Source organism: Lissotriton helveticus, chromosome 3_2 (genome assembly GCF_964261635.1).
Source record: "Lissotriton helveticus chromosome 3_2, aLisHel1.1, whole genome shotgun sequence".
Classification (NCBI taxonomy): domain Eukaryota; kingdom Metazoa; phylum Chordata; class Amphibia; order Caudata; family Salamandridae; genus Lissotriton; species Lissotriton helveticus.
In genome coordinates, this window is record NC_136062.1 from 262,649,619 (window position 1) to 262,671,260 (window position 21,642).

Genomic DNA, 21,642 nt, shown 5'->3' on the forward strand with positions numbered 1-21,642 from the left:
TTTAAGAAAGTATTTTAGTCTAAACCTTTACAATTGCATGACTCTGGTTCTACTAATTGGATTTTTGTTGTTTTGGTGTCAAATAATTATTTACATTTTACTCTATTTTTCTAAATTAGGGTGGGATTTTTCTTGTGTTGTGTTTTCACTTTATTATTGTTTATGCGCTGCTCAAACTCATTGCTACTAAATTATGCCTGGCTGCTTGTGTACCAAGCTGCGAGAGGGTTAAGCGCATAGGGTTTTGTTGTGCTTCACCCTGACAAGAATTGTGGTTGCTTCTTGAGTAGGATTTTACCCCCCCCCCCCAACAAGTAGTCCTATTCCCTACAGTCAGTAACATTTATCGCTTTTAAATTAAGCCACTTTTCCAAGTTTATGTGATCATTCCAATCCCTGCCCAATCAGGAGTTTATAAGGCTATTGTACGTTTTGCGATAATTATCACATCCTCCTTGTTTTTCCCTGACTGATATCACCAGGTGAAGCCTGCCAAATATATCAGCGGGTCTAAGGCGAAGTGTAAATGCAAAATATGCAGAATTAAAAAAAATATCAATTTTTCATGTTATGTTTAATTCCCATTTGTAAAACTCCTTGTGATAATTGGTATTTTCTGGGTACAGTAAACGGATCTTTCTTTGCCACTTGCTCAAAATCAGGGTTTTAAAGGAATTATTGACCTAAGAACTCATGAAAAGCAAAAACATTTTAAAACAAATCAGGGGCGGCCAGCACAGCACGCGGGTGGCGGGGCCGGTGCTGGGGACGGGGGCGCGGGCTGCTTTAAAAAAAGTAATAATAATAATATAAAACGTACCTTGCCGCCGTCAAGTCCTTTGTCTTCTCTCTTGCTCGCCTGTGTTCGACTCTGGGTCGGAACAGGAAGCAGGCAGCCAGGCTCCCACCCCTAAGCCAATCACAACGCTGCAATGCACAGTTGTGATTTGGTCCGAGCGCCGTGACACGGCTCTCAGCCAGGGGCTGGAGGGGTGGACATGTTCTCCATGCAGGCTGGAATGCAGCCTGCATGGAGAACAGGGAAGTGCGCATGACTGGTTTGGCCTGCCAGAGACGTCTGACCAGTCATTGCACACAGGAGTGTACTAGCACTCCTCCACTGCAGCTCCGCCCCGCCCCCTCAGGCACTGCCGCAGCAGAGGAAAAATCTAAAATGATAATAAAATTCAGGTATTAATTATCATTTTATTTTTTCCTTTCTTTGCTAGTCGTGGCAGTGGGGCAACAATCCTCCGCCTTAGCAGAGGAGCCGCCACTGAAACAAGCTAGTTAACTTGGTAAGCATATTTAAAATATGCACTTTACACTGTAAATAAATTAATAGTGTGCTGCATGTATTTTTAAAAGAATTGTTGTTTTTTGTGCCAATCACTTTTATGTGTTCTTTGAGAATCAGGCATCCTGACATGAAGTCAAGCAATGTGGGATGAAATGGTTTCTTTGGATGAAAGGCATGTCTAATTATCGCCGGCCACCAGAAGGGCGTTTGGGCGTGCCATCTTAAAAGCATTAGGTGGCATACATCTTTTTTTCTCAAAAGCATTACTTCCAAAGGATGGGCATGGCTTCACTTCTGGTGGAAGATACTGTTTCCTCATGTACAGAAATATGCGTTGGTCCCCCATTCTTGAGCAGCTATGTCGTTTGTACTGAAGACATATGTACCGTTCATACCAGCAACCCATATGTGATCCTGTATTTATAAAGTCTCTATAATTAAAATTAATGTATTTGTTATTGTATTGTTACGTTTGTCACCAATCACCTTCTCCAGTAAGCTATGTACTCATTTATTGTCAAATGTGCCTCGAAATTCTGTACAGCATATTTGATCTAAACACAATCTGCCACTAGGTGGCACCCACTGGCAGAATACAACTTTCCTGTCCTGTAGGAAATGTGCCTGTGTCCTCACAGAAGCTTTCAACCAGAGATAGTTCCATATTGTTATGTTATATTCGGGGCCCCTGGAATTATGCCGCAGGGGACAGTCAAATTATGCTGCAGGGTTGAGTATCTGATGCGGCAAGAAAAGGAGAATTATGCGGCATTATGCAGCACAATTTGTGATTGTATTCATTTTTTTGTTATTTTTTAACTTGTTAGCACTATCTGGGCATTAGTTGCACCACATTAGTACCAGTTTAACTCTCAAATATAGCAATGAGCTACACAAAGGTGACCAGTCTACCTTTCCAAAGGGTCTTACGCTGCGTGGCAACATGCTTTCTTGCGCTTTTACTAACTTTTGAATCGTTTGAGCTAGAATGAAAATCTTTTTTTGTTAAAATCTGCAGATGATGAATTATGTGGCAAATACAGCCAATCCCTAATTATACGAATATCAACGAGACTACACAATCATATAATTCCAGTGCCCTGGTTATATATTATATAGTAGTTTTATAGAGTACGACTACTCACTCCTAATGCAGTATTCCAACACGGATCATATCTGATGGAATCCCAGATAAGAAACAGAACTGAGTCATTAGAATAACTAAGTTTTCAGTGCTTTCCTAACCTTGGTAATGTTTTTGCAGGTGCCAATGGAAAGAGGCAATTGATTCCAATGGAGAGGAACAAGATGGGAGAAGGACTGCCGCCCAATCCTGGTAACGTGAAAAGGGCAGGGGGTCGCCAAAGCCAGAATGGGGAATTTGAGCCTTCTGCTGGGTTTATAGAAACTAACTTTAGTACGGAGGTACGGGGGCCTTTGCCATGTAGGGTTCTGTGGGTATGGTAGAGTAATTTGAAAATGCATCGCTTTCTCATAGACAACTAGTGAAGGTCCTTCAATGATGGGCCGGCTGGTGTATGCCAAGGGAGATGGTATATCAATTTGGCTGCAGTGTTTTGCACAATTTGCAAGCAGGACAACAATGTCTCATTAATGGCTATGAAAAGAGAGTTGCCATAATCTAGGCGGGAAGCATTAAGGGCTTATGAGAGAGTCTTTCTGCGATACTAAGGCAGCCAAGCAAATATCGTAAATGAGCATGTGCATGATGAGGAAGGAAGAGACAAAGATAGATAATACCTAATTGTTCATGCTCAAAGCATCATCAATCAGAAGGCCTACATTTCTAGCCACCTTTTTCGAGGCAATTCTTTGGGCCACCGATCCTCTGTCCAGATCTCTTTAGTCCTTCCAAAGTGAAGAATCTCTGGGCCCGATTCACAAGGGTAAACTTAGACCTGAAATCTAAGTTCAGACCCGAAGTCTAAGTTTGGGCCTGAAGTCCAAACTTAAGGGCATATTTATGAGTCCCTTTGCATCACTATTGCACCACCCAGTGTGGTGCCAGAGCGATGCAAATGAAAATTGAGATTTATGAAGCCACGCAAGGCCACCTTGCGTGGCCCTGTGTGGCTTCATAAATCTCAAGTAATGTAACGCAGCACAAATCTCTGCGTTTCATTACCCTGTGCCGGGGAGGCGGTTCCATGGATGCTGCATGGGTGTTTCCACGCATCATTCATGGATTTAGACGCATTCCCAGATTCACACAACCATGTAAACCTGAGAATGCGCCAAAAAGATACCCCTCGCCTGTAGAAATGTAAGGAGGAGAGATAACTTTATTCATTTTTAGGTCTCGCCTGTCGATGCGCATGCGCATCGAGCAAGGCGAGAGTATTGCGAGTTAACCACTCTTTATCCACACTGCAAGGAATCGTGGCGATTCCTTGCAGTGCCCGTGACTTTTAAGCTCAATGCGCATGCGCATTGAGCTTAAAAGCGCGTGCACGTCCGTCTTTGTTTACCCGCTCCGCCCCCTCCCCTTCCCGCCGTCTCGCATTTCCCCTGTCGCACTTCTCCTCCCCCCTCCCCTCTCTTCCCTCCGTCTTGTTTATTGTACCCGCTCCGCCCCCTCCCCTTCCCGCCGTGTCGCATTTCTCCTCCCCCCTCCCCTCTCTTCCCTCCGTCTTGTTTTCATCTTTAGATCGGGGCTGGTAGGGCTATTAACAGTTTCCCTAGGTAATGGTACATTCAAGAATTTTATTTTCTAGTCCGAAATGTTCACAACTGATACTAACAATCTGCAGATCAGCAATGTACAATCCCAGTGTATAATTCCGTAACTCAGCACAAGCCAAGCAGCACGTAAAGAGGTTGAAACTTCACTGTTCAGCTGTCTCTTGTGAACGAGCCCGGTTAAAACATTACACTACGATTTCTACGATGTACATACTTCTGAGAATGAAAGTCATATTGCAGTTGTCAGAGAGCATTATTTCATCTATTATTGGCTACTGAAATTACTGTTTAAAAGTATCAGCTAGCCTTGCATTCTTAATGTGGAGTGGTGAAACGGCTCGCCTGAGACCTGTAAACTAACATGAATCTTCCCTCTTACATACCATGGCATACTTTAAACATTAAAAGAGTTTTAGACTGGACACGGCACACACAAACACAGAAGACCACACAGGGGCACCTACGAATTAGTCTTCATTGCTCCGCCCCCTCCCCTTCCCGCCGTCTCGCATTTCCCCTGTCGCACTTCTCCTCCCCCCTCCCCTCTCTTCCCTCCGTCTTGTTTATTGTACCCGCTCCGCCCCCTCCCCTTCCCGCCGTGTCGCATTTCTCCTCCCCCCTCCCCTCTCTTCCCTCCGTCTTGTTTTCATCTTTAGATCGGGGCTGGTAGGGCTATTAACAGTTTCCCTAGGTAATGGTACATTCAAGAATTTTATTTTCTAGTCCGAAATGTTCACAACTGATACTAACAATCTGCAGATCAGCAATGTACAATCCCAGTGTATAATTCCGTAACTCAGCACAAGCCAAGCAGCACGTAAAGAGGTTGAAACTTCACTGTTCAGCTGTCTCTTGTGAACGAGCCCGGTTAAAACATTACACTACGATTTCTACGATGTACATACTTCTGAGAATGAAAGTCATATTGCAGTTGTCAGAGAGCATTATTTCATCTATTATTGGCTACTGAAATTACTGTTTAAAAGTATCAGCTAGCCTTGCATTCTTAATGTGGAGTGGTGAAACGGCTCGCCTGAGACCTGTAAACTAACATGAATCTTCCCTCTTACATACCATGGCATACTTTAAACATTAAAAGAGTTTTAGACTGGACACGGCACACACAAACACAGAAGACCACACAGGGGCACCTACGAATTAGTCTTCATTCTATACATGATTTAAATAAGGTTAGAAAACGGACAACTGCTTTTCTACTAAGCCAACTCAAAATAGGTATTAGCTGGTTGAGAACATTGGAATAGTAAATGGAAAATTAACATCCGTAAACAGGAACCAGACTCAAAATGTTGCTGTCTCGCTGTGGTGCTCTCTCTGCCCTGCAAATCTCTGGCCGTTTTCCCGCTCTATCAACTCCCAGTGGTATTTATGCTATAGCCCCCTCCTGTGGTATTTCTGCCCCCCATAGCTTTGCGGTCCCTCACTCACCCTCAACCCCTCACCCTCACTCACCCTCACCCTCACTCACCCTCAACCCCTCACTCACCCTCAACCCCTCACTCACCCTCAACCCCTCACTCACCCTCACCCTCACTCACCCTCAACCCCTCACCCTCACTCACCCTCACTCACCCTCACCCTCACTCACCCTCACTCACCCTCAACCCATCACCCTCACTCACCCTCACTCACCCTCACCCTCACTCACCCTCACCCTCACTCACCCTCAACCCCTCACCCTCACTCACCCTCAACCCCTCACTCACCCTCAACCCCTCACCCTCACTCACCCTCACCCTCACTCACCCTCAACCCCTCACTCACCCTCACTCACCCTCAACCCCTCACCCTCAACATCAACCCCTCACCCTCACTCACCCTCACCCTCACTCACCCTCACTCACCCTCACTCACCCTCACTCACCCTCACCCTCACCCTTACTCACCCTCACTCACCCTCACCCTCACTCTCACTCACCCTCAACCCCTCACCCTCACTCACCCTCACCCACCCTCACTCACCCTCACTCACCCTCACTCACCCTCAACCCCTCACCCTCACACAGTGGAATAGGTCTCGGAGCATTTGAGTTAGAGCTTTTAGAAATGTTTATGGTTTTTTTTTTTTAATTCTTTAGCATTGGCTACAGGAAACAAAAATGCTAAAGATTTACAAAAAAACCCATAAACAATTCTAAAAGCACTAACTCTAATGCTGCGAGACCTATTGCATTTCCAATGCTTGTTAATTTTCCCTCTATTATGTGTGCTGCATTCTGCAGAGCACATACTGGAGGGGTATCTTCCTGCATACAAAGAAACTTGCATGAAACGTTGGCACCCTTGCACCATGGTGCAAGAGGGCCTGCATTCGCGCTAGGCCATCTACTGTGCGCCTGGGCATGATAAAGGACAGGAATGCACCATATTGTCTTAAATGTGGCACATTCCTGCTCTTTCCCAGTGACGCAGTGCAGCAAGGTGACTTGCTGCACTGCGTCTTTTTCACAGATATGCCCCTTAGGCTTCAAGTCTAAACTTAAACCTCCGGTCTAAGTTAGACTTTAGGTATAAAATATGACTTCAGATCTAAACTTAGACTTCAGGTCTAAGTATACCTTTGTGAATCGGACCCTCAGTTTTTCCTCCATTAAGTTGGAGACAGCTCTGTTTCATCCATGATGCTACTGTTCGAAGACAGTCACAAAATTGAATTGTATGACTTCTAGATTTTGGGCTATTGAGACCACCATTTGGGTGTCATCAGCATAAGATAATATCTCAAAGCTGTGATCAATTTTTGCTGGCGGAGCCACAGCGCTGGCATCACTGTGGATCCTGTGGGATCACACATATTGGTAACAGACTTCGACTTGAAAGGCTTGTGTCCTATTGGTCACAAAGTCCTCGAGCCACTGGAATGAATGCTGACCTCGTTAAGTTTCTCAACCAGGAGCGTGTGTGAGACTGTATCAAAAGTCAGGGATAGATCCAACAGAATAAGTGCTGCTGGGCTACCCTTGTCCGTGCTGGTCCTGATGACATCAGTGACAGCCAGGAGAGTGACTCTGTACTGTGCTCTAAACAGTAGCTGGATTGCGATGGATCCAAGACATTATTAGTGGGTTTTTTTTATGGTTTTCTCTAAAAACCAAAGTCACATGAGACAGTAGTGAAATTGGACAATAGTTGAAGATGTTGGCTGAAACTGCTGTAGCACAAGGGAGGCACATTGGCATGTTTCCAACTCTTAGGCACCCTTGCTTTGTAGAGTGATCGATTATAGAGGTTTGTTAAAAAGGTAACCAAAACAGGAGAAACTTGAGAGATCCCGTGCTGGGAAGGGTCTTCTGAAGGCCCTGATTGTATGGTCATGACCAGGCTGAGCACTTCATGTTCATTGGGGCCATATAGGTCTTCCTTTGTACAAAGTGAGGAATCTGAACTTGAGTGTGGCCTGGATTTCACTATACTGTGGAAATGTGTACATCATACCTGCTTTTGGAAATTATTTTTGCACCTTTTATGGCATCTTCTGGGGGAATCACAAATGTGCTAGTGCTCATGTGCAATTGTGTTTGTACAAACACTGTAATAGTGCACTTCCTCATTAGACTTATTGCTAACACCTTTTGTACATCTGCACAATCTAAATATGCCACACACATACATGATGTTGAACAAGGTGCCGCTAAGGGATGGGCAAAGGTCGTTTGCGCTGGCGGACATTATGCACACGTTTCCACAGTACATTGAAATTTAAGCCACACCCAAGGCCAGGTGCCTTACTTTGGACAAGAGAGCACTTACATTCCAAAGAATTAGCACTTTGAGAATCTTCCTCTGTGTGTCCCACTTCTTTGTTTTCTATATTTTTTCCATTTCTCCTCTGCCTCCTGCTGCATTTCAAACAGTGTCATCGCTGCCTCCACGCTGCTCTGTAAATCACAGCTCGTGTTTGCCAGCAGCAAGGCAATTCTTATTGCCTCAGCTGAAGAGCATCCAGACAGTCTCAGACCAGTGAGCACAATGTACTCATTTCAGAAGTGCTTCATTTTCCATGCGACTGAGGGATGTTCTGATTTTTAATCCAGTGCAGCGAAGCCTCGAAGAAAAGGCATCTTTCCTTGACAGATGAAACAAAATTCAATCCACAGGAAGCAGTCACACCGTGTTCTGGCTCCTAATTAAAATAAATTGCAGACATATGAAAGTTTTATTCTATACCTCAAAGGATGCTACTCAGTCACTCTTCTCACTTCCGTGGTACTTAGGATCAGCATTAGAACAGAAACTCCACACAGGAGGTATTTTTATGGCGAGTTATCAGTTTGTGATTTTACATTTTTAAACGTCACGAAAGAGAACAAATACAAGAACAAGGGGGCATATTATCAAGGGATTTATCTCCGCTTTTTTGGCTTTAAAAGCCAAGAAAGTGGAGATAAAATTATCTCCCTATCAGCAACAGGGTGCTAACACGCAAATTCGCATGTTAGCACCCTTTTTCTCTACGCTTCCCCTTGCATCTCTAATAATAGGAGAAATGTTGTTAAGCGACATTTCTCCTATTATCAAGGATTTCGCTAACCCTGTTAGTGATAAAAAAGCAGCGCTAAGCGCGGTTAGCACTGCTTTTTTTACACCTGGTATTTTCCTGACTTAGCCATGATATCCTATGGAAGGTGGATATCATGGGTAAGTTTGTGAGCCCCTATCATCAAGCTAACGCCAAACTTCGAGAGATTATCGTTGGTTTTCCAGCGATAATCTCTCATTTGGCAGTTAGCGCGAGGATTTTTATCACTTCTGAGATAAACCTTGCTAATAGCAAGTTATCTCTGTGATAATTTCCGGCGACGCTTAGCGTTAAAAAATTCGTTGCTAGGCATTGTTAGCGATAAATATCGCTCATCATTGGTAATATGCCCCAAGGTTCGCGAATAATGGCGGAACCTATTGAATTGGCCTAAACACAATTTACTAATTTCAGAAGTGCTTCATTTTCCATGCGACTGAGGGATGTTCTGATTTTTAATCCAGTACAGCTGCATAGTAAAATGTCACCGGTGCAAAGCAGCTCCACGTCCAGCCCGACGAAGACGTGACTACTTCCGCCCCACCAGTCATCTGTGGGGCAGAGGAAAAACACAATGCTATCTTTCCAATACTGATCCCGGAAGTCCCGCCTGCCCAGAGAGCGCGTGACTCTTGGAATTCTTGCCATCGGCCTTCACGGTCGGTAAATGGTGAAGGAGGGCCAACATCAAGAACATAAGAAATTAGCTGCTTTCTGGCCTTCAACGATTCAGAAAAGGGGGTGGTGATGAACAGAGTGCCTGAATTAAGCAGACCACTCTTACCCAGTCCAAAGATCAGGGCTTGATCCATCACCGTTTTTTAGCTCACTGCACCATCCCAGCTCAGAACTTGGCTATATGCAAATTAGTCTGTTCCTGTCCCAGTGCATGATGGGAACAGGGCAAACCAAACTACCAAGCCAATTCTTGTACTGGGAAGGAAACAAGCTTCCGGGGACCGGTTTCTGCCATTTCAGGCGTCGTCGGCCCGGCTTGCTTGAATCCTGATGGTGCAATGAGCAAGGGAGTCACATCTGAGTATACCCTTCCACGCTTATGGTGGACAAAATTATTCAGAAAAGGGGGTGGTGATGAACAGAGTGCCTGAATTAAGCAGACCACTCTTACCCAGTCCAAAGATCAGGGCTTGATCCATCACCGTTTTTTAGCTCACTGCACCATCCCAGCTCAGAACTTGGCTATATGCAAATTAGTCTGTTCCTGTCCCAGTGCATGATGGGAACAGGGCAAACCAAACTACCAAGCCAATTCTTGTACTGGGAAGGAAACAAGCTTCCGGGGACCGGTTTCTGCCATTTCAGGCATCGTCGGCCCGGCTTGCTTGAATCCTGATGGTGCAATGAGCAAGGGACCTTGCTCACTGCTCCATCAGGATTCAAGCAAGCCGGGCCGACGAGGCTGAAATGCCAGAAACCGGTCCCCGGTAGCTTGTCTCCTTTCTGGTGAAGAATTGGCTTGGTAGTTTGGTCTGCCCTGTTCCCATGATGCACTGGGCCAGGGACAGACGAATTTGCATATAGCCAGGTTCTGAGCTGGGATGGGGCAGTGAGCTAAATAACGGTGATGGATCAAGCCCTGATCTTTGGACTGGGTAAGAGTGGTCTGCTTAATTCAGACACTCTGTTCATCACCACCCCCTTTTCTGAATCGTTTTTGGCCACTACAGGTGTGGCAGGGTATACTCAGACATGAGTCCCTTGCTCACTGCTCCATCAGGATTCAAGCAAGCCGGGCCGACGAGGCTGAAATGCCAGAAACCGGTCCCCGGTAGCTTGTCTCCTTTCTGGTGAAGAATTGGCTTGGTAGTTTGGTCTGCCCTGTTCCCATGATGCACTGGGCCAGGGACAGACTAATTTGCATATAGCCAGGTTCTGAGCTGGGATGGGGCAGTGAGCTAAATAACGGTGATGGATCAAGCCCTGATCTTTGGACTGGGTAACAGTGGTCTGCTTAATTCAGACACTCTGTTCATCACCACCCCCTTTTCTGAATCGTTTTTGGCCACTACAGGTGTGGCAGGGTATACTCAGACATGAGTCCCTTGCTCACTGCTCCATCAGGATTCAAGCAAGCCGGGCCGACGAGGCTGAAATGCCAGAAACCGGTCCCCGGTAGCTTGTCTCCTTTCTGGTGAAGAATTGGCTTGGTAGTTTGGTCTGGCCTGTTCCCATGATGCACTGGGCCAGGGACAGACTAATTTGCATATAGCCAGGTTCTGAGCTGGGATGGGGCAGTGAGCTAAATAACGGTGATGGATCAAGCCCTGATCTTTGGACTGGGTAACAGTGGTCTGCTTAATTCAGACACTCTGTTCATCACCACCCCCTTTTCTGAATCGTTTTTGGCCACTACAGGTGTGGCAGGGTATACTCATACATGAGTCCCTTGCTCACTGCTCCATCAGGATTCAAGCAAGCCGGGCCGACGAGGCTGAAATGCCAGAAACCGGTCCCCGGTAGCTTGTCTCCTTTCTGGTGAAGAATTGGCTTGGTAGTTTGGTCTGCCCTGTTCCCATGATGCACTGGGCCAGGGACAGACGAATTTGCATATAGCCAGGTTCTGAGCTGGGATGGGGCAGTGAGCTAAATAACGGTGATGGATCAAGCCCTGATCTTTGGACTGGGTAAGAGTGGTCTGCTTAATTCAGACACTCTGTTCATCACCACCCCCTTTTCTGAATCGTTTTTGGCCACTACAGGTGTGGCAGGGTATACTCAGACATGAGTCCCTTGCTCACTGCTCCATCAGGATTCAAGCAAGCCGGGCCGACGAGGCTGAAATGCCAGAAACCGGTCCCCGGTAGCTTGTCTCCTTTCTGGTGAAGAATTGGCTTGGTAGTTTGGTCTGCCCTGTTCCCATGATGCACTGGGCCAGGGACAGACTAATTTGCATATAGCCAGGTTCTGAGCTGGGATGGGGCAGTGAGCTAAATAACGGTGATGGATCAAGCCCTGATCTTTGGACTGGGTAAGAGTGGTCTGCTTAATTCAGACACTCTGTTCATCACCACCCCCTTTTCTGAATCGTTTCTGGCCTTCAACAACAAAAGGAAAGCTCCTGCAGTAGCAAAGAGACTTTAAAAAAAACCTTGGATTTTGTTTTATTTGTAACAAGTCATCATCTTTGAAATAGTAAAGCTGGTTAAAAGTGGACTGTTGAGCTGTGAACCTTCACAGTTCCCCAGCCCTAACTACGCTACAGTATTCATTGTTTGGAAGTCAAGCTCAGGGCCTTGCTTTGGTAAACTTTTGAGACATGGCCTGTTTGTTGGGAGGGAGGGTGTTATAGCAATACTTTTGTGGCTGGATGGTGGCCAAGGTCTGCACCACAGACTCTCAGAGGCCCCTCTGGTCACTAATTGGGGCATCATCGGATGCCGGAAGAAACGTGACCATGTCATCCCCACTTAGGGTTGCCACCTTTGTGGATACAAAATTCCGGCCACCCCAACAACACAAGTTTCAGCTTCTGCCTAAACCATGGTAGCTATGCAGAGAGACTGCCACTTCCCAGTGGCAATTGAGTGAGCAGAGCATATATCAAATATCTACATGCCTCTGTATAACTTGTGACCACCGGAGCAGCAGCACCATCATCAGAAAGACAAATACAGAGCGAAGAACCTCAAACTGATTATCAGCACCAGCCAAGCCTGAATTTACCTATGGTGCTGAGGTAATGGTGTAATACTGGCTGGGTGGCAAACCTATCTCCACCCTGATGGAGCTCCACTGGTTTCCGCTGGCGGCCCACACCATCTTCAAAAGCAGCTACATAGCCATCACGGCCAGTACCCTGGCTTATTTGGCTGATAGGCCCAGTATCTCTGGTGAGTGTCAGCACGCCCACAGCCCACAGTCAGTACACTGCCATACTGGAGACAAATGAGATCGTATATGAAAATACACAGCAATGTAGCCATCACTGGATTCGCCAGGACTACCAAACCCTGTTCATATTTACTAACGATCCAAAGCCACATCTCTTTAAAGAACACTACATCATGATGATGCAGTGACAGTCCACTCTTGCGCCTAGAAACCAGCGACCCCCAAACACATGATGACTAGAGCTTTAGCTTTGAAGAGCCCTGTGTGAGAAGTTGGCCTGATATGCAGTGCTCACTATTCTAGTGATCACTATGTATCAGTCCAAACAACCCTTATTGATGATTGGTTGTAAGTCAACCTTATAGACCAGCTATCCTAGTAGCATGGATACGAGCAGTCTAAGGCTAAGACTCTAGAGGGCGTGTTAAGCCAGCTGTTTTACCATCACATTACCCCTTGAACACCAAGTGAAAGGACACCACACAAGTTGTTATCAAAAATAAAGTATATTTATTTATAACAAGACTACCCTGGCTCTTTATGAGACAGGGAGCTAAGCACACAACAATACTCTTAAAGAATTACTGAAAATCGCACAATTTACACAAATGCCCGAGGGGCACGAAAAACCATATACACAAGAAGTGGAATGCGAATTACTAGCAGGTAAGTAACTATTCTCATAGACTTTAGAAACGCTAGGCCTACAATACTAAACCCTTAGATTAGAAGCAGGAGGCCTGTGGACGTCGTGTGCAGAGTGGGAACTCTCACGCGTAAGGCGGGAAAAAGTCTATGGAGGCTAGCAAAGACAAAGTTACTGTTCTCGGGTGAACCCGACTAGGTGGGTCGAAAACAAGGGTGGATCCGAACACTTAGAGTGTTGGACTATGCTGAAGCACCGGAGTACTTGGTTTACCTAGCCCAGGGGCTGCGGCTGCATAGGGTTCAAGTTGCGTCGGAAACCCTCGTTGAAGATCCAGGAGCCTGAAGAAAGAAGTTGCTGGCAGGCGGCCAGTGAAGAAGTTCGTGGTGATCCAAGCCTGGATCAGGGAAGAAGAAGACCTGTAAGCAGAGGGGACCAAGTTCTGAATCACTAGCCAGTGATTTAGGTGGGCACCAGGATGGCACCGGACGAAGTCACCTCGACCAGGTGAGTGGGCGCTGCTGGGCTCTGCAGTCTCTCGGACCAGGAGGCGTTGTCGGCGACCAGGATGGAGGTGCGAGCTGTCCCACGAAGGTCTCTGCTGTCGACGTCACTGGACCAAGGATTGGGGCAACAAGTCTTGGCAAATGCAAGCCCACGCGGTGGACTTAAAATGGAGTCTGGAGTGGACCAGGAGGGTCCAGGGTGCTCCTCTTTTGGAGGGGAGCAAGGGCTAGTCTGGAGCAACCAAACCAGCGGTGTTTGTCGTCGTGGAGCGTCGTAAGAGGGCCACTAGCCAACGGGCAAGTGACCTGGACAACGCGGTGAGCAGCAAAGAGCAGAAGGGCCCCACGCAGATCTCGTGGATGCAGGGGGGGCTGAACTTCAGTGCTGGAGCGGCTCAGGGTCGGGGCTTCTCTTACCCCAAAGCACTCAGTCGAGGGTCACTCGGTGGTCGTGCTGGACAAGCGTCGTGCAGTCTTCAAAGATGGCCGGTCCCTCGAGGTCTCGTCACACCCACGGATCACAGCTGGGCTTATGATGCAGGTTGAGGTCAGAGGTGCCAGGGAAGCCGGTTCTCGTCGTGCTGGGCAGTCTTGATCCGGAGGAGAGACTTTACAGCAGACCGCGATGCTTGGTTGGTGCCTGCTGCTGCAGGGTGACTACTCCTTAGTCACAAGGGAGAAATCTTGAGAAGAGTCTTGAGGTCCTTTCGTGGAAAGTTGGTTCAGGATTAAAAGATGATCTAATTTGGAAGGGGGCCAGTTCCTACCTTTATCCTGCAAAAAGGGGCTGGCACGCGACTAAGTCCTGCCCTATGGGTGGGACTAGGAGGGGGGTGGTTACACCCCTCTCCTTTGGCGGGCTTTCCCCAGATCAGGGGCTGGAGTGCCCCTGGAACTGGTTCAAGCCGGCCTATGCACAGTGAGCACCGGGGTGCCACTTGCAGTCACCTTCCTCTAAAGCCCTGCCTACCTAGAATACACAAAATCCTGTCTGGGACGGTGCTGGCACCGCCCCTGGCAGGAAACCCTTTGTCCTTGCCTCCTGTGCTGGGAGGACTCCCAGCAGCAGGAGGGCAGACTTGTGTCTCGGTGGCAGCATCCATCTTGTGGAGCTGAGGCTATGTCTGACTTTAACCGGGGTTACAGGTTACATACATGTCGTGTCCCTCTAGAAGGGTGGAATGCTAACCCCGTCGCCAGAATTGGCGAGGGGTTAGTATTCCAATTCGTATGACACCTTACTCGACATGTTTTGATAAAGCGATACCAGAGTTGGCATATAACCGCGAGGATTATAATGCACTTAAGAGTATATGGTATGCGTTATCATGGAACAGCTATTAGGACTTGGTTCCGCAAGCTGCAAACGGGCTCAGCTCATGCCAGAGCACCATTTCACATTATTCCAAGCACTCTGCCTTCAGGATTGTTAAGGCCTGCCATAGGAGTGACTGATAGGAATATATTTGTCCATTTTAGGGTGAGATATAGGAATACTATATCTAAAGCAAAGGGTGATTACACCACCTTGCCCCAGCTGTCGTGCAGCCAGTTGTGTCAGATTTGGATGGCCAGCCAGGGGTGGCATAATACATGCTGCAGCCCCTGGTAGGCCCTGGCTACACCTATGCCCTGGGCACCTAAGGTACTCTGTACAGGGACTGATAAGGTGACTCAGTATCCAATTAGATATGTACCTAAGGTACATGGAATCCATTTTACAGAGAGAGCAGTAGGCCTGGGGTCCTGAATAGCAGGGCCCCAGGTCAACTAAGTCAGAAAACCAGCAAAACACCAGGCAAAAAGTTGGGGGCAACCATAGTCAGGGATCTACCTTCCTACACCCTGCTTTTCGGCTGGATTTGCACTATACAGATAAATACATACATAGAGTAAGTCTTGTGTTTTAGTCAGAGAGCTGCACGGAATGGTATGTTTTCAGCATTTTTAGGTTTCACTGAATCACTGCCATTTGCATTTATTCATTCCGAATCTTTTGAAGATATATAAAAATGCGGGTTAAGTGTGCTAGGCGGAACTGGAAGCTTTGCACTGGTAGCACCTTTATAGGAGCGAGAACAAGCACATTCTGGAATATTCTTTCCTTAAATATATGTAGGTCTCCTATGCTGCTCTTTAGCTGTACTGCACCCAACACTGTACAGTGAATTTGACCTATCCTCGCTTACTGGAGATATAAAGAGATAGTACCTTCAGTCCATGCTTAATTTGTAACAAGAAAATAATAATAATAAGATTGAGAGCCCACATTTTTTCTTGGGCGGTAACGACCTGCTGCCATCACCAGCCCGTTCACTTTGACCACTAGCCCTACACAGTTCCAGCAAAGGTGCCACCTACTACTTGTGGTGCCATCACCACCCCCACATGCAAGAGGTCCAGTGTATTATACATATTGTACAGTTCTGTAAACCCCACCCACCTATTTTTATTTATTTATTTATTTACATCATTTATAAAGCGCGCTGTTACCGAGCGGTTCCTATATATGTGAGACATCACTCTTGCTGTTGCTTTCTAGGGTGTTTTGTTTTCTCTTTATCCCATACAGTCTCTGCCAGCCTAGAATGCCTAGAGTGCAGTGAGTTCATCTAGGTAACATTCCTTCTAGTCAGTTACCTAGCTAAGAATAGGTGTATACATCTCTATACATTTCATAAACTGTTCTTCATATCTCATATTTCAAACTTCACATTTAAACCCCTGGGCTAAATAACTCGCTGCCCATGCCACTGGTTCAGATGTGGGCATGGTGAAGGGAATCTTGTGTGAGGGTTGTTGCTGTTATCAAAGCAACAAGACAATGCCACCAGTGCCCAGGAGAGTGGGTGGATAACTGCACCGCAATTATGGATGGTGTTTGCTAAAACGGTGCACGGTGCCTCCTTTCCCCTTCCATATCAAGGAGCGTCAGGTTACATTAGGTAAAAGCATACATACATCTGGAAGAAAGTACTAATTTTAGTATGATAAAAGGAAAGGGATATTCTTTCCACAATTAAAGAGCTAGGATGTTGTTTCCCTGCTATTATTTCTTCACTCGGGTCATGTCACTTAACCTATTGACAGCCTTTCAAAAATGGGCACAAGTCACTCTTGTGGGTGATGTCACCGGAGAGGAGGAGGTACAGATCTCCTCTTGGTGAAAGGCCCTAATACACCAATTAAGCCTTTCACTGCTATGGTGTTTGCACACCTCTGTGCTGCAGCCTTTTTTCTTTTTTTTTTAATGATTTGGCTTTAAGTGTTCAAGCACATGTGCCTCTTTGGTCTCTTTATGCACACAAGTTCTGTGTTTCTTTCTGCACATTCAGGACTCGGTATTGGTGTAAACCCCACATCAATATCTCAACTTAACCTGAAGATATCACAAACAATTATGTGGAGATATTTTCATTTTCTTAATGAATTTTGTCAATATTATGTTGCATTAATCAAATGGGAAAACATACACCCCAGATCGGTAACCGAGGAAATATTTTCCTGAATATTTGAAATCCAGTAAAAGCGAATGTGTGGGGTTTTCTATGGCATGTATCTGCACAATCAATTATATAATATTAACACAGATTACAAAACTGTATCAAAATCACTGTTTATGGTTTTACGGTGCATTGTTAAATTGATATCACATATCAAACTCTGGTCTATATATAAAGATCGAAAACTATGTAGTTTCCAATTCTGTATGACCTATGGAATCTATTGGCTTAAGGCAGACCTCCTCTGCCCTCAATAACATGAAGAATATTCTGTATGTGACGTTTACCTGATGTTTAGCTCTTTTCCCCCAAAAACGTGAATGTTAGCAGTCTCTATCACACAGGACCATATTGCTGCCCAGGCTTAACCCTAGATCTGTTTCTCTTGGTCTCCAAAGCATGGGGGTGCGAGAAATGCATGGGGTTTCTACAGGTTCAGAGTGCAAACAGGCAGTTAAAGGGATTAGTGAATTTTGTAAATTCACACATAAAATTCTGAATTATTGTACCTGTCTTTTGGTCACAGGCTTCTCCACTCTGTTGTATGGAAATATACCACAGCCATGACTTTATTGTCCATACACTCTAAGATTTCTATCACTGGGTGCCAGACCTCCCTCGCCCTTCATTGCTGGCCGCGAGGTCTCACTGAACATGATGCTTGTCAGATTTGCAGCATTTTTTCCTCAAAACATCACACACAAACATATCCTTACCAAGGCCTGACTCACAGCTTTGTTCCACTGTGTCTCCTGCATGTACCAGAGGTGAACAGGTTTTTGGCGGGTACATTCTGCTCACAGCCAATAAATTAGGTGGAGTGCACTTAGGAAATTTGCAAAGAAGCAGCAAGCAAAGTGTCGGTTTTAGGTACCCGTCTTTTGGTCACAGATAGTACCCCTTAACTGTATGGAAAGATACTACAGTATTTTTAATATTAGACACTGTAACTATTCTATTGCTTGGTAGCAGACCACCCTCCCCTGGATTGCCTGTCCGGGACAATGTTATGAACAAGGCGTTTCTCAGATGTTCTATAATTTTTTCCGTAAAAGATGGTCATTTTTTCAGTCTTCCTCACGCAGAAACATTTGCCTCCCAAGGCTTGTCCTACATCTGTGTTCTCCTAGATCTTCTGAGTGTTCGGTATCAGACATGGGTGGGTTTCCATGAGTATCAACAGGGTTCCACACACTAGACAATAAGGATTTTTCTGATGGGGAGATTCACTGTGGGATGTCAGAAGCATTTGGGTGCTGGATTGGCCGCATCCAGGGGAATATACCAACCCTAGATATTTCTGAAAATTAGAGATAGAGGTGCATTCCATCTTGATGTGGCTTGCATGAATCGCAGCATATATTGTCACTCAGAATCCCCTGCAAATGTCAAAGCATGATTAAACAAGCATTTGCAATGCAATAGGTCTCGCATTTGCAAGAATTAGAGCTATTGGTATTGTACATGACAACTGGCATTGTAAAATGTGGGACACGGTCTGGTTTAAAGTGAATGTCCAGCATAAACTACGTTGTAAAAGGCCCCATTGGTTTCAAACATTAGCATCTTATGATACCAACGATTTCCTGCATAAGAGATCCCAATGAACCATGCACGGGCTCCATAATGCCAATAATGTCCACAGTATGCCAAGGATGGTCAGCATTATGCCATATATGAGAAACATAATATCAAGGATGCCCACAATATGCCAATTATGAAGTGTATTTTTGCCAGGGGTATGCCAACAATTCTCAGTGTGAGAAAGGTGGACATCATTACACCAAAGACAGGCACCTTTGTGCATATGATGACTAGAATATAAAAGTAATTGCCTGCACTATGCCAAGGAAAGCATTGGAAGTCCAAGGAGGCTCACAATGTATCATGATTTACCTCAATAATGTCAGGGACTGAACTAAGCCATAGGTTAGAATCATCATATTATGGGTGTCTACTGCATGTCAATCATACCACCCTCAGGACAGTATTTTGGGCCCAGTAATGCTTCAGGTGCGCATCAACATGCAATAAATCTTATATGTGTCCAGAGATGCCACTGCTAAGATCAAGCTGGCAGCCACAGAGGGACAATCCACGCTGTGCTAGAACACCGACACTAGCATTACCACTCTCGCTCACACACACATACTGAGTGACACACCCACTCGTCCAGACAAATGCAGATACGCAAACATGCACACAATCCCCCAGGAGTAGCAATTCAGTACTGTGGAACACAAGCATGCCATCAAACTACGTCTTTCAACTTTGATGATGGAGTACACAAAAATATGTCCGTACACATGAATCCAAATTCTACATCTAGCATCGACCCAACTTTATGAATTTCCCAACTCAGCACAATACCTGGGAGTAGCATTAATCAAAAAATGCCAGTCAATAAACAAGTTTCGATCTAAAGAAAGCATTATGATGACAATGGGGTAGTAAGCCACTCGGCACTCACAGCACCACGAATGACTTAGCACACACGCCAAGGACTGGGCGCAACCGAGGGGTTGAGTAAAGTGCACCTGCTCGCACGAGAGCAGTGTGTGTGCCAGACCAAGTACCGTGCCTATGTGTTCCTGATATAGCACAGACAGGACATCGCGCCGGGGGGCACACGTTCAGCGGAGGCCCTTACAAATGAGTGCCTGCCTTTAACAACATTATAATGTTAGCGCATTAAAACAACACATTTCTGAATTGTCGATGTATCCAGTATAACAATGCCAAACACTGTTTCTGTACACTATTATGAATAATTACCTTATAGAAACAAGCATGGAACGCCAAACAAGCTGGTGAAGGATCCAAAGCTGAGGCTCAGCACTGCCATGCATGCTGTGCAGACCATAATACTGGTCATGTGGCAACGCAGGAACCAATCAGGGTGCGAGGTTTTATTCACCACTAATGTGAAAAAATGCGAGACCTATTGCATTGCAAATGCATGCTAATAAAATAAAAACAAGTAGACATGGTGCCAGTAAGGCGGAATCTGAAGTCGTTCAGCAAGGCCCTTAACACTAATGCTGACTCACAAAGCAGGAAACTAATGATGAACACGGCAGGGCGCCAGCGAGTGCAAAAGCCCAATTAACAGACACGCCCTAAGTAAACACCAGCACCAATAAATCGGACATTCAAACCTACAATATCTGAAAGCAAAGCTTTTAACACTGATACTGACTCACTAAGCAAGAAATGAATGAACGCGGCATGGCGCCAATGTGGAAAAGGTCAACTGCCAAAGCCTAATAAACAGATTGCAATACGAGAGAAGAGCAAAGTAAACAGCATTGGCATATAAATTGTATATGAAGGCCAAGTATATTTGGAGACAGATTATATTGCGCAGAAACCGCTAACATTTGTAGGGCTTTACAAGTGACAGGACAGATGGGCTGTTTAGTCCTGAGAATAGGTAGATACATGTACTCCTGTCGGCACCTTTTAATATCACGTGGCATCTCCGTAACTTGGATAATGTGGTGCGCGGTCTTGGAAACCTTGTTATGGGTGTTGGCACCGTGTGTGTCACCTCCGTTTAAGGTAGTCGCCCTCACTCGCACTGCTAAGGCAGGTGCACGGTCTAGCGCGAGGAAGCCTAGACATCCAGGCGCCCACTAAATGGTGTTAGGGAGCAAGGGTCCTGTATCTCAGTTAGCAGTTGTAAGCATGCTGGGACTTGTAGTTGCACTTGTGTCACAAGTGGCGGCCTACTCGTCCCAGCATGCCTGATTGTAGCTGTAAACGCCTGAGGCTTGAGCCGGGCGGTATCTTCACTGTCCTCATTGAATTCTTTTACTCGTTAGCACTTGCCCCATGTGTCCTCTCCCCCCCAGCACTAGCGCGCCGATCTAGGGTGTCGTTTGTTGCTTCATCGAGTTTATGGTGAAGGCATCTTTTAATTGGTAGTTTTTAAATATACATTTGGCACTCACTAAAGTCAGCGCTGTCTCCCCACAGAGTGTCCGGCCGATATTAGGGCTGAGATACCGGGGACTCGGGCTGAGGGCTAGCGGCGGCCATCTTGGGTAAGTCAACAACATAAAAGCAGGCTGAGCGCCCTACTCGCGAGATTGTAGCTGTAAACGCCTGAGGCTTGAGCCGGGCGGTATCTTCACTGTCCTCATTGAATTCTTTTACTCGTTAGCACTTGCCCCATGTGTCCTCTCCCCCCCAGCACTAGCGCGCCGATCTAGGGTGTCGTTTGTTGCTTCATCAAGTTTATGGTGAAGGCATCTTTTAATTGGTAGTTTTTAAATATACATTTGGCACTCACTAAAGTCAGCGCTGTCTCCCCACAGAGTGTCCGGCCGATATTAGGGCTGAGATACCGGGGACTCGGGCTGAGGGCTAGCGGCGGCCATCTTGGGTAAGTCAACAACATAAAAGCAGGCTGAGCGCCCTACTCGCGAGATTGTAGCTGTAAACGCCTGAGGCTTGAGCCGGGCGGTATCTTCACTGTCCTCATTGAATTCTTTTACTCGTTAGCACTTGCCCCATGTGTCCTCTCCCCCCCAGCACTAGCGCGCCGATCTAGGGTGTCGTTTGTTGCTTCATCGAGTTTATGGTGAAGG

General features: G+C 46.1%; 1 protein-coding gene across 2 annotated transcripts in view; it reads left to right on the plus strand.

The window, feature by feature from the left end:
- LOC144826290 (tetratricopeptide repeat protein 24-like) overlaps positions 1-21,642 on the plus strand; it is a 520,525-nt gene that overhangs the window by 340,734 nt on the left and 158,149 nt on the right. Inside the window, exon 9 of one of the 2 annotated variants that reach the window (XM_078684636.1) lies at positions 2,565-2,636. The exons of the other annotated variant lie outside the window; for it this stretch is intronic. Within the exon in view, the coding sequence (XP_078540762.1) occupies positions 2,565-2,636 (72 nt within the window). The remainder of the gene's footprint in view (positions 1-2,564; positions 2,637-21,642) is intronic. 2 annotated transcript variants of the gene reach the window in all.